The sequence below is a fragment of the Lactuca serriola genome, chromosome 4 (assembly GCF_051521515.1).
Source record: "Lactuca serriola cultivar US96UC23 chromosome 4, Lser_US96UC23_V15, whole genome shotgun sequence".
Classification (NCBI taxonomy): Eukaryota; Viridiplantae; Streptophyta; class Magnoliopsida; order Asterales; family Asteraceae; genus Lactuca; species Lactuca serriola.
The window spans coordinates 352,561,642-352,574,471 of NC_136411.1; the positions used below are offsets into that span (position 1 = coordinate 352,561,642).

The 12,830-nt window shown below is 32.2% G+C and overlaps 2 protein-coding genes and 1 pseudogene across 3 annotated transcripts; all 3 read right to left on the minus strand.

Annotated features, from left to right (window-relative positions):
* Positions 1–617: 617 nt before the first annotated feature.
* Positions 618–2,103, minus strand: LOC145099680 (CCA tRNA nucleotidyltransferase, mitochondrial-like; annotated as a pseudogene).
* A 2,175-nt stretch (positions 2,104–4,278) lies between these two features.
* Positions 4,279–6,754, minus strand: LOC145097581 (tRNA nucleotidyltransferase cca2-like). 2 transcript variants are annotated; one of them, XM_079035168.1, is made up of 2 exons: positions 6,608–6,754; positions 4,279–6,023 (listed from the first exon to the last, which is right to left on the minus strand). In XM_079035168.1, exon 2 carries the CDS (start codon positions 5,932–5,934, stop codon positions 4,399–4,401), a length of 1,536 nt encoding a protein of 511 aa, XP_078891294.1. In that variant the 5' UTR covers positions 5,935–6,023; positions 6,608–6,754; the 3' UTR covers positions 4,279–4,398. The 2 variants fall into 2 exon arrangements, with proteins under 2 accessions (XP_078891294.1, XP_078891293.1); XM_079035167.1 differs by having other exon boundaries at positions 4,279–6,113.
* Positions 6,755–7,824: 1,070 nt separating this feature from the next.
* On the minus strand, positions 7,825–9,387 carry LOC145097582 (F-box/RNI-like superfamily protein). The gene is made up of 5 exons (XM_079035169.1): positions 9,205–9,387; positions 8,936–9,082; positions 8,503–8,638; positions 8,240–8,338; positions 7,825–8,132 (listed from the first exon to the last, which is right to left on the minus strand). Exons 1-5 carry the CDS (start codon positions 9,300–9,302, stop codon positions 7,923–7,925), a joined length of 690 nt encoding a protein of 229 aa, XP_078891295.1. The 5' UTR covers positions 9,303–9,387; the 3' UTR covers positions 7,825–7,922.
* Positions 9,388–12,830: the final 3,443 nt, after the last annotated feature.

The following is a 12,830-nucleotide window of genomic DNA, read 5'->3' on the forward strand; positions in this document are numbered from 1 at the left end:
TGAACTCTGATTTTGCCCTTGGATCTTTGCTCCACACCTCTTCTCTTTGCTCCTTTCTTCTTCTTCTTCTTCTTCAAGCCTTCAAAATCCACACAAAAGCACTTAAAGCAAATAAGGGATGGACTAGGGTTTTCTCACAGCTCTCTGAGGGTGAAGGAGGCGGGTTTGGGGCACAAAGCATTGCTTAAATAGTGAGCAGCCCGGGGATTTAGGGTTTCTTCCAGGCAGGCAGACTCGCCGAGTCCCGAATATGGACTCGCCGAGTCGCCAACTAACACGTGCACGAAAACTCGACCCTACTCGACGAGTCAGGCCATAGACTTGCCGAGTCCCTCAATAAAACTTCTAAATAAAAGCCACGAAAACAACATACCAGAGACGGGGCGTTACAAATTTTGAGTATGTGGGATCAAATTTTATCAAGATAATCACTTTAAAATGTCAAAAAATCAAATATAAAATCATGATCACTTTTTCCCACACAATCAATATCATCATCAACATAAAAATTTACTTCTTGTGAGTCCCAAGCATTTACATAGACAATGTTTTCCTATTTCAATTCTAATATATACCAACATGCTATGTATTTCTAGATTAAAAATCTAAATAGCAATCTACATCTCCATTTGGCTCTTCATCCAATCAAAATATTCCTCTACACTTCCATAAGGATAAGCAAGTTGCCATTGTCGAAGATTTCGCAACCATTTTTTAACAACGGGCCCACCTTTTTCAAGCTCCAAATGTCTCATTATATCATTCCCATCAACCAAACGGTTTGACTTCCTATACTTTATCCAACCCTAATTTCAATATTTGTTTTTCAACCTCCATAAACACTTCCTTCCTTTTCTCCACTTCTCCCCCTACAATACTCGAAAGCATCAATGCAACCCTCCACAAATCTTTCATTTCCCTCAAAACCAAACCCAACAAGATCCTTGATTTCAATTTCACAGGAACTTCAATCAAATCAATTTTCAAATCATTTTTATTCATATCTTCATTGGATAACACGAATGGAATCAAACACAAAAACTTCTCGACTCCATCGTCCAACCTCATAACATCATGTGCATCACTAGCTTTCAACTTTAAAGAATTTTTTAATATATAATTCACAACGGATACCTTTTTGTCTTTTTTATCTATATAAACAATGTTCCTAATTGGAAGAAACAAAGACGCATACAAATAAAGCCTCCTTTGTTTATATGTAAAACTACATCACACTTCATGAAATTGTCTCCATGCCAAATCCATATTCTCAACACAACTTTTCTCATGTTCTTCTAAAATTAAAGGCTTGTGCTTTGTAGGTGGTGTGAAGACAATCGAAAACAACCCTAAATCATAAATGTAAGTTAATGCTTTAGTAGGTTGATTCCCGTTTACCATAAGATCAATCTCAAAGGCAATTCGTTCTCTACTAACTTTACCCAAAATTGCGGATTTCACATCATTGTCTAAAGCTGCAACTTTTAACTCTTCCAACATTTCAAAACCAAACCTTGTACTAAAACGAATTGCTCTAAGAACCCTCAATGGATCATCCAAAAACGTCACTTTTGGTGGCAATGGTGTCACGATTTTCCCAAATTTCAAATCATCCAACCCTCTTTTTGTGAAATCTTCAACTAAACATGTATGGATGTTGTAAAACAAGGTGTTGATTGTAAGATCCCTTCTATATGCATCTTCTTCTGGTGATCCGAATTGCAAATTGCAATCTTCGGATCTCAAGTGCACGAAATCAATCCAGACATGGAATAAACTCATTCTTGTTGTTTCCAAATGCTTGGATTTATCCGGACTGCTTTGAATAACATCAAATCCTTGTGTTTCTTCACCTGTGGAGACTAAATACTCGTTTATCTTTTCACAAAACTCTCTTCCTAACATGTTATCAAGAGAAATATCGATATCGTAACATTCTTTTCCTAAAAGTTTATCACGTACCCATCCACCTACAACACGAAGCTTTGTTTCAAGATTGAAATGAGCAATAACTTTATGCAATCGATCGAATATATGTTTTTCTTTATCGTTTAGATCAATGGTTTCCTTCACTATGACAGGTAATGTTCCATTTGTCTTCATGATTGACCTGCATCAACTACCCTGTAAAGGATGTGGTCAAAGAAGATCCATTAAACCAACTTAATTGCGTTACTTTCTCACTAATTTAGCTATGAACATGGCTGCAAAAATACATTGATTAAATGATGAAATGGCCAAAAAAAAATTCTCGATGATGATAGAGGGCTAACACAAAATAATTTGTTTTAGCTAGTGGATTAGGATTTTCAACAAAATCAATAACTAGTGTGCACGATTTTGTTGTGAGAAAAAGACAAATCTAGTCAAATTCCCTAAATATTTTCCAAGAAATAGCCAAAAAAATTTAAAAAGTGACCCATATAGTCATTGAAATTGCAGTTGGGCCTTTATGGGCTGGATTTCGTCATTTGGACAACGATTTCATCCAAAGCACAAAAGGAAATCTGGTTTTGCAATTTTGGCATGATGAAATCGCAGACCCCATTTACGATTTCCTGTATGATTTCCTCTTTTAGAGTGAGATTGTATAAATGTCTATACACAAGCACTTGTACAATCCCACTTATCTTTGTTTTTCACAATAGTGTCTAATACATAATGTTATGCATTAGACATTTGTAAAGAGGCAAAATAATAGGAGAAATCATAGATAAGATTGAGTCGGAGGAAATTGCAAATGGTCGGAAATCGCAAAGGTCAGATGCCTTTTGAGATTTTGTTGGCTATATGGGTCATTCTAAATTTTTTTTGTTATTTCTTATAAAAACTTTAAAAAGTTAGATTGAATTTGTCTTTTTCTATTTTTCAATTTTGTTGTGATGAAGATTAAAAAAGAATCATATGAACCCACTAGCAACATAACATTTATCATGGAAAAGCAACCAAATTCGACCTAAACATACAAACAACAAAAATAACAGCATGAAACCCTAATTGTGCAAAAACCGAGTGAGATTAAGCAACTAGATGACTCAATCGAATGCTTATGAGTAAAATCTGTAAAAAGAATCAATTAGATATGAATGTAGACAAAGTGATTAATGCACCTGTAATCTTCAGATTGAGATTCTCCGAAGAGAGGACTGGAGATGGGCGAAAGTGAAGCAGGAGTTACTAACTTACTGTAGACTAGAGAGTTACAATTTACTAAGGTGTTTCTTTTTTGTACTTTTTTACTTATTGCACATTTGCAGTCAAAGTTTTAGGAACTTAACTGTACAACAAGTTTTAATATCAATTTTGAATATTCTTTTGAGAAAATCAGAAAATTACAAATATAGCTTAATCTTTTAATTATTTTGTGGAAAATTGTCAAAAAAAACCCTCAAATTACAAATATAGCTATGAAAATCACAGATGGATTAAGCTCATCTACGATTTTAGCAAATTTGTTTAAAACCTCTCTAATAAAAATCTTTAGAAAATTTGTTTAAAACATCTCCAACACAAGGTTTGAAAAATGAAAAAAAAAATTACGCTTTATACCCCTGAAAAAGAGGAAATAACAGATGGACGCAAAATCACAAATGGACTGAGTCCATCTGTGATTTTGGTGGTTATTTTTGTAATTTGAGTTTTTTTCGGCTATTTTCCACAAAGTAGTTAAATGATTAGATTATTTTTGTAATTTTCTCATATTTTTATACTTAAAAGTTAAAAGCAAATTATAATTTAACATATTATAGATATTTCGTTTTTCTTTATAATATATATATATATATATATATATATATATATATATATATATATATATATATATATATATATTCATTTTGAAAAACAAATTATAATTTTGTTCATCATAGTATTTAACACTGAACCTTAAAAAAAATTAAATATAAAAATCGTTGTTGTACATGTCATGAAGGATCATATACTTGCTCTTTTTTATAATTTTGTCATAGTTCAAATATTATCTAGACGAAAACTGGATTTTAATTGTATACACTTCAAACTCTTGATTTTCAATCTAGACCCGGAAGTTGCAAATTAGTTTTGAACAAATGGGTAATCTTTTGTTTGAATTATGTTCAGAATACTTGTGTTTAAATTTGTGAAATTGTTATCAAATTTAATATGCGTAAATAAAACTGCCTGATCTACCATAATGAACATTATTTAGTTAGAATTGTTTGAAATAAATCTGTTGGTTTGTGATTACAGCAACCGTTTTTAGGCTTGAGTGTGATTTAAATGCTGATTTAGCACCACATAAGTAATCAAAAAAATTAAATAAAGAAGATTGTCCAGTTAAACCTTATTAGGTAAAAAACTGTAAGCAACTTACTATTATGGATAAAAAAAATAATAAAAACAGCTAGAAATAGATTAAGATTATTCTCCTCTTGATGTTCTAGCACGCTTCTTCTCCATTTCCCTCTTCATCCAATCAACACATTCCTCTAAGCTTCCGGAAGGATAAGCAAGCTGCCATTGTAGAAGCTTCCGCTGCCATTCACTAACAACCGGGCCCCCTTTTTCAAGCTCCAAATGTTTCATTATATCCTTCCCGTTGACCAAAGGTTTGACTTCCCACACTTTCTCCAAACCTAATTTCAATATTTCTCTTTCAACCTCCATAAACACTTCCTTCCTTTTCTCCACTTCTCCCCCCACAATACTCGAAAGCATCAAAGCAACCCTCCACAAATCTTTCATTTCCCTCAAAACCAAACCCAACAAGATCCTTGATTTCAATTTCACAGGAACTTCAATCAAATCGATTTCCAAATCAGTTTTATTCATATCTTCATTTGATAACACGAATGGGATCAAACACAAAAGCTTCTCAACTCCATTATGTAGCCTCGTAACATCATCCGCATCACTAAGTTTTAACTTTAAAGAGTTTTTGAAAATGAAATTCACAATTGGAAATGTTTTCCTTTTGTTGTCTATGTAAACTGTCTTCCTAAGTGGAAGAAACAACGATGCATATAAATAAATCCTTCTCTGTTCATTTGTAAAACTACACCCCACTTCAAGAAACTGTCTCATTCCCAAATTCATATACTCAACACAAATTCTATCATCTTCTTGTGAAATTAAAGGTTTACAATTTTCAGGTAATGTGAAAACAACCCAAAACAAACCTAATTCTGATATGTAAGTTATTGCTTTATCCGGTTGATTCCCGGATATCATAAGATCGATTTCATGCCCGATTCTTTCTCTGCTAATTTTCCCACCAATGGCAGATTTCACATCATTGTCTGAAGCTGCAACTTTTAATTCTTCATCCATTTCAAATTCAAACCTTGCACTAAAACGAATTGCTCTAAGAACCCTCAAAGGATCATCCAAGAACGTCTCTTTGGGTGGCAATGGTGTCACGATTTTCCCAGATTTCAAATCGTTCAACCCTCTTTTAGTAAAATCTTCAACTGAACATGTATTGATGTTGTAAAACAAGCTGTTGATTGTAAGATCCCTTCTATATGCATCTTGTTCTGGAGAACCGAATTGCATGGTTGGAATTCTGCTGTTTTCAGTGTAATCTTCGGATCTTAAGTTGACGAAATCGATCCAGACATCGAATAATCGCATTCTTGCTGTTTCCAAATGCTTGGATTGATCCGGATTGCTTTGAATAACACCGATTCCTTGTGATTCTTCACCTGTGGATACTAAATACTCGTTTACCTTTTCACAAAACTCTTTTCCTAACATGTTATCAAGAGCAATATCGATGTCATAACAATCTTTTCCTAGAAGCTTATCGCGAACCCATCCACCTGCAACACGAAGCTGTGTGTCAAGATTGAAATGAGCAAGAACTTGACGCAATCGATCGAATATCTGTTTTTCTTTATCAGTTGGATCGATGGTTTCCTTGACTATGATAGGTAATGTTGTATCTGTCTTCATCATTGATCTGCAACAACGATACAACACTTGAGTTCTTGGAAAGGGGAGTAATGGAGTCTTGAACTTGATGGTGGTTTTATGCAGAGGCTTTCCTGTAAAGGTTGTGGTCAGAGAAGATCCATAAAACCATCTTAGTTGTGTTATTTTCTCACTAATCTTAGCCATATCCACAGTGAAAGTAGCTGCAAATATTTATTGGGGAGAAAACTATCACTATTAAAGTAAAAACGCAGTCATTCAACTAAGAATTTGAGAAAATACTCCTCAAAAGTATGGGCTTATTTATATTTTTCACTTAAAGTAGCATCACATTCGAACAGATAGATACATTGGTTAAATGATGAAATCAGTCAAAATAATTTGTTTTAGCTTCTGGATTAGGGTTCAACAAAACAAAACCAATACCTACTCTGCACGTTTTTTGCTGTGATAAAGATTAAAAAGGAAGCAAATGCAAACACTGCTAACATAACTTCATTTATATCATGAATGAAAAAGCAAACGAATTCGACAAAAAAACATTCTTAGAACAAAAGAAAGAACAGGATGAAACCCTGATTGTGCAAAAACTGAGTGAGGTTAAGCAACTAGACGACTGAACAAAAGACCTATGAGTATTATCTGTGAAACGATTCAATTAGATATGAATATGGATGAAGAGATTAAGAAGCAGCACCTGATTGCAACAAACTTGAGATTCTCCGAAGAGAGGAGCGGAGATGGGCGAAAGTGAAGCGGGAGTTACTTGAGACTAGACGACGGTTAGTAGCGGAGAGCCGATTCACATTCACCTTCTAACCTAATCAGGGTAAACGCGAATTTGAATGACGCCAGTTATGTTTGAGTCAAAATCGACAAATATCTTTATATCTTTATATTTTAACAAATTTTTAAAAATGATCCATATTATTTTAGAAAAATGAAGTTTGTTAAATGGTTAATATTGAAAGATATTGTCGAAAGAAATTGTAAAATATGATTTTCGATTTGGAAAAAAACAAACGGAATGTCAAGTTTGAAAAAGAATAAAATTTTAGTGTCAAAATTCAAAATTGAAAAAACAATCAAACTTATCTTTATATTTTTTTAAAACATAATATTAAGTTACTTCTAAATTCTATAGAAATAACAAGTAATATATGTTTGTGTTAATAGTTAATTATTTGAAAATTTATACATGAGAGGGGATAAATTATATTGCAAATATAATATCAAATGTAATAAAATGTTTTAAAAATGAAAATGATCGGAAAACTCTTTGTAACTAAATAGTTTAATATGATGAAATAAATTATAATAATGTTCTATATAATATAACATGTTTTTAATTATATATTTGAAATTTATTTTATGTCGTTTTATATTTGTCAATTAGTTTATCAGCTAGTTTAAAAAAAACGTTATTATTTTATCAGCTAGATTGTCATGCAAAAACTAGTTTTTCAGCTTAGAGTTTGAACAGTTAGTACCAAATTCAGCTTAGAGTTTGAACAGTTAGTACCAAATCTCGATTGTGTCGGTAGTGAACCATTCTATTTACAAATAAGTTCATCGAACATTTTCAATAAATTTTCCAAATATACCTTTATATATCATTAATTGTTATCTATATAAATATTTGTTTATGTCATTTTATATTCTCCATTTATTTTATCACTTATATTTTTACTAAATGATATTAGTTTATCAATTAGCTTCTCATATCTTACGAGACAAAAGCTAGTTTTTGAGATCAATCGATTTTTCAATCTCCTATTATTTTGCATTTTGTATTTTTTTTTTTTTTTTGTTTTGTACAATGTCACTGAATAGTTTTTAACATGTATTTTATTGGCCAAAAATCCAAGCTTTAAACAATTTATCAAACAATCAAAACAAAATTACCAACAAAGATGGAGAAAACACACAAAGTTTCCATTTTATTATGTCAATAAATAAATTACATACAATCACAACAATCTGTACACATTTTTTTTACCAATAATAAGCCCTCAAAAAACAGGTAACAGAGGGGCATTTTCGATATTAAGCAGTGATTGAGGGGTGATTTGAAGAGCTGGACGTATTTCCAAAAGGGCAATAAAGGAATCAAGAGGGATTCTCATACCCCATACATTTATTGACTCCAATTTCCGACATTTATTTACAAGAACTTGAAGCCCATTTTCAGTAACATGACGACATCCCCATAATACAACACTCTGCAATTATGTGAAATATAATCAATATCATTTTATTTTTTTATACTTCTAAAAATAGCAAAGTACTTTCATTTATTTTATTTGTATTTCAAATTCGGGCAGCTGACCTTCAAATTCGGGCAGCTGGTGGAAATTGCAAATAAAGATTCATCTGTTATGAAAGTGCCCCCAATGTTTAGGTGTTGCAATGAATTGGCCCTTGAAATCTGTACATGGTCAACAAGAAAAGGTCAACTTGTTTGTTCTCAAGAAGCCAAAAGCCAAAAACAATCAAGTAATCTAAGATTATGATATTGAAGATTAGAGGTCCATTATGTAAAGAAAATGCATGATTCTTGAAGATTCTGAATGTTTTTGATAAAACACATACCAGTTGAGCAACACCTTTGTCTGTGATCCCTGTCATTCCCCATAGTGATATGCAGGTAAGATTGGCGATGCATTTTGCTGTTGATAACTGGAATAATCCGTTATCTGTTATTTGGCAACCCCATCGGCTTTTTGAACTGAAAATCATAACAAAAACAATCAGAAATCCAATCCAAAACATCAAATACCTTGTAATTTGCATCTGATGATTGATTTCGATGCGTGTTTCAAAGTTGTTATGCCTAAATTTTTATGAACTTTAACCTAAATTACAAATCATAATCACTTTTTTCCCAAACAATCAAAATTGATCGATGAAATTTCCTCATCAACGTCAAAAACTTTCTCAAAGAATTTGTAATTGAAATGCTAAACACAGAAAACAGAGAGAGGGTGAAAAAGCGTAAAAAAGGTGGAGTGAGTGGAAAGCGTACATGTCAAGCTCCTTGAGACCATAAGCATAACAAACAAGGCGAGAAGTTGATTTATCATCCATTTTCCAACCTGCAAAGCTCAATTTCTCTCTTCTTCCCATCGATTGCTTCACGCCTTCCCTCCATTTTCTACACACACTGCTCGTTCTTCATAATTCACATACAAACACAGTCAACACACATGCTAAAAAACGAAAAACGATCGAAATCTCAAAAAACAATAAAAAATTCGATTAGAAAACAAAAGGATCATAATTCATGAAACGTACTGCGCCAAATCCTTGAAGCAGGTGATGAAAACGAATATATGAGCAAGTAGGTCCATCGGAAGCTGGTCAATTTGAGCCTCTCCTTCTTCGATCGTCATGTTAGAGAGAGAAAAAAGCCCCAATTCTAGAGAGAGAGAGAAAGAAGAAGGGTTTAATCGTCGTTTTAAGAGGTTTTCGTGAGGAGGTGTAGAAGAAAGCAATGGCGGAGGAATGTTGTCATCGTTTCGCCATCAGATTCTCTCCTCCACACGTGTCACTTTTTTGAATATTCAACATGGAACCCATCTCATGCTTATTTTGATTGTACCTTCTGCAAGTTAAGATGTACATTGAATAAGAAAGTGTCTCCACTTTATGTGACTATTACTTGTACTTTTCCGATTGTGTAATTTGTTATTTTTTTCAATTCTATATTAAAATATAAAATAATACTTGTAAGCTAAATACGTAAACTCTTATGTATATTACAACTTTTTCTTGGCATTTGTGACGCTAGGGGACTTTGGAAGATAGGATAGGGTACAAAAATATTTTATTTTTAGCACAAAAAATTGTATGTTTGGACAAAAACATGTTTATATGTTTTTATATGAGATAATAGTTTTTAATATTTCGGCTAATGGCATTTTTGGTCCGGTTAGCATGACATACATATTTTTTTTAACAATGAAAACTTTATTGATATTTTTTTGGCAAAATGCAAGAGAGAAAATACAATTAGAAAGAGGATGCAACAATATGAAAGCTATACCAAGCATGCTAATATAAGCTAAACGATTTTGATCTATGACTAACCAAATAAAAAAAAAAATCGTTGTGATTTTCGATCCTTTTAAACACCAATGTGTTCTTGCTTTCAAGACGAACACAAAATTGATAAGATAATTATATGAAGTTGTTTACCTTTATCTTTGAAGCTACACTAAGCCCATCATCGATGAAGAGTTGTTGGATCGGAGAAGAAGAAATGATATTCAGTTCGTTCCAAGACCTTCACTTAGATGTCACAAAAGTATAAAAAAGCCACAAAAGTATGATTAATACCTTCACTTAGATGTCATCATAGTGAACATAACGTATGCTAGATATCAATTGATATCTACGAACCAAATTCAGAGTTAACGAGATGCAATTCAAGATTGTTTGTCATCCAAAACAGATTAATTATGTTGGATTTTATTCGAGTTAGAATTGATTTTTTTTTTTTCATATTTGAGTTGTCTTAGCAATCTTATGGAGAAAACTCCATTGGAGTCAAATGTCCAATCCAATTTGTCTTTGGAATTTGTAATTTGGGTACAAAACTTGAACTGCATGGCAACCAAATAAGTTACTTCAACAACACATGTACAAGGTTCAGGTCCGACCCTAACATGTCGGAGGTCTTGTGTGAAAATAAAAATGAGGCCCCATAATTTTTTTGTAAAGTATTATTAAGTAATTTTGTTATCACTAAATTCAAAACTCAAAGATACTATCAAACATATCGTAAATTCATGACCATAACATCATGTATCCACTCATTAGATGTTCTAGTTTCTAGGATCATACATGTTCATTGGAGTATCTTCTTTGTCATCATCATTACCATTTAAGGTGGATATGTCTTCATCTACAAAAGGCATATCTTCTAGAACTTGCAGTTCAAATTCTTCTTCTTTAGATTCTTCCATAACATCATGAACTTCATCCATGTTTTCTAGCACATGTAATTCAACGTCTTCTTCTCTATGTTCTTACACAACCGACTCCTCATGATGATGATGTTTCGACATTTGTTTAACGACGAATCGATTGATAGATCCTCTTTAACTATGAACAAATTGTTATTCTTTTTGTTTTCTTTTTATGTTTAGAACAATCCGACTCAAATTTTCTAGTTAGAGGCAACTTGTTTTAACGAAAAAAACTCAATGTTAATAACTTAACAATATATATTTGTAATATTTATCAAAAGTTAATGTTTAAAATAGTTAGAACAACAAACAAAATTCTTGTTTTCTAACATTTCTAAGCATCGGACTATATTATATTAATATTAAGTCAAAAAATAGGAATCTCATTTCCGCCCTCTCCCACCCCCACCCTAAAATTTGCTAATGTTCTATTCTAACTCCTTTATACCAAATATTGAAAAGCTAAAACTATAAAGCTAGGTGATAGAGTAATAAACATAATTCACAAGACACTATGCTATATATAAGAAAAAACAAGAACATTGTTTTATTACTTCCTCTACTTTATTATTCTGTAATTTCATTATAAATTCATAAATAAATCATTCAAAAAATAAGCATTTAGCCTGGGAGAGAAAGAAGCTAAGCATCTGCGGAATTTAGAAAATTTAAAAAGAGACGAGCAACACTGACAATCTATTTTTACTGTTATTAGGTTTGTTAGGGTTTGATATTTTTGTGAGTTTTATAAAACCTATAACATTTGATTGAACTTATACTAGAAACATATATGTATTTTTTATATACATAATTTCCTTAAATTTTTTATAAATATAGAATTTATGATAAGATTTTGAATTTTTGATTTTCTTTTATTTTTTTTCATAATTAAAATTACTTTAAGATTGCAACCAAATGTTACATTGTATATATAGTTAGCTGCTAATTTCTTTAATAAAAACACATAAAATGTATTTTATAAACCATTACTATATATTTTCCCTAAATTCGGATGCCCCTTAAAATCGGAGGCCCTTTGCGACCATACCACTCGCACACCCTCTAGGCTGCCACTAAGAAGACCTTCTTTGCTGACTCTAAGTCCATTTGAATTATGCATAGAAGCTCCTCAATGCAAAAGTAAGAATTTTTTGTATTGATTTTCAACACGAAAGCCTTGGGAGTTTTAGCTTTACTAGCACAACTCTCACCCAAATGTCATGCCAAAAAAGTGGTTTCTTCCCATCTCCAATCTTTCTTGTGGAACATTTTCCCAAAGAAGTATTGGTGTGCTTATTTTTATCAAGATCCAACATGATTTTTACGATCCCTTTCCAAGTGTCGTGATTGTTTTCTAATGTTTCTCATGTTTGCAAAATATGCATTCATCAAAAGCAACTTTAGGGAGTGACGTGACCCGGACGAATTTGTAGGATGGGATCATTGTGAACAACAAAAATAATGGGAGTAGTTGATGCTTCAAACCATTTATCTACCTAAGGTTTGAGACAAGTCTCCTTTACGGTCATTTTGTGAACAACTAGATCAATTGTAGAAACAGGGTTATAAGTTTTAATAGTCCCATGTAAGCCTTTAAAGTTAGACCTTAATGCCATCAAAAACTAAATCAAACATTGATCCTTCCTCCTAGTAATGTATGTTTTAAATGCTTCAAACTCAGCAAATTCAGTAAGAGTCAATTGATATCATAAATAGAACATCGCAACATAGAAATCTTCAACATTTGAAGCATTATGTTTAGAGCTCAACTATTTGTTTTCAGATTATACTAATATACTATAAAGCAAATTAGATTGGGTGTATGATCTATTCAAACGATCCCAAACTTCTTTAGCTTTATACTTGGCCAGTTGGGTACCATTAGATTGCACTACATTGTTGTTGATCCAATTGTAATCTTAGAATTATCATTTCACATATATCACACAA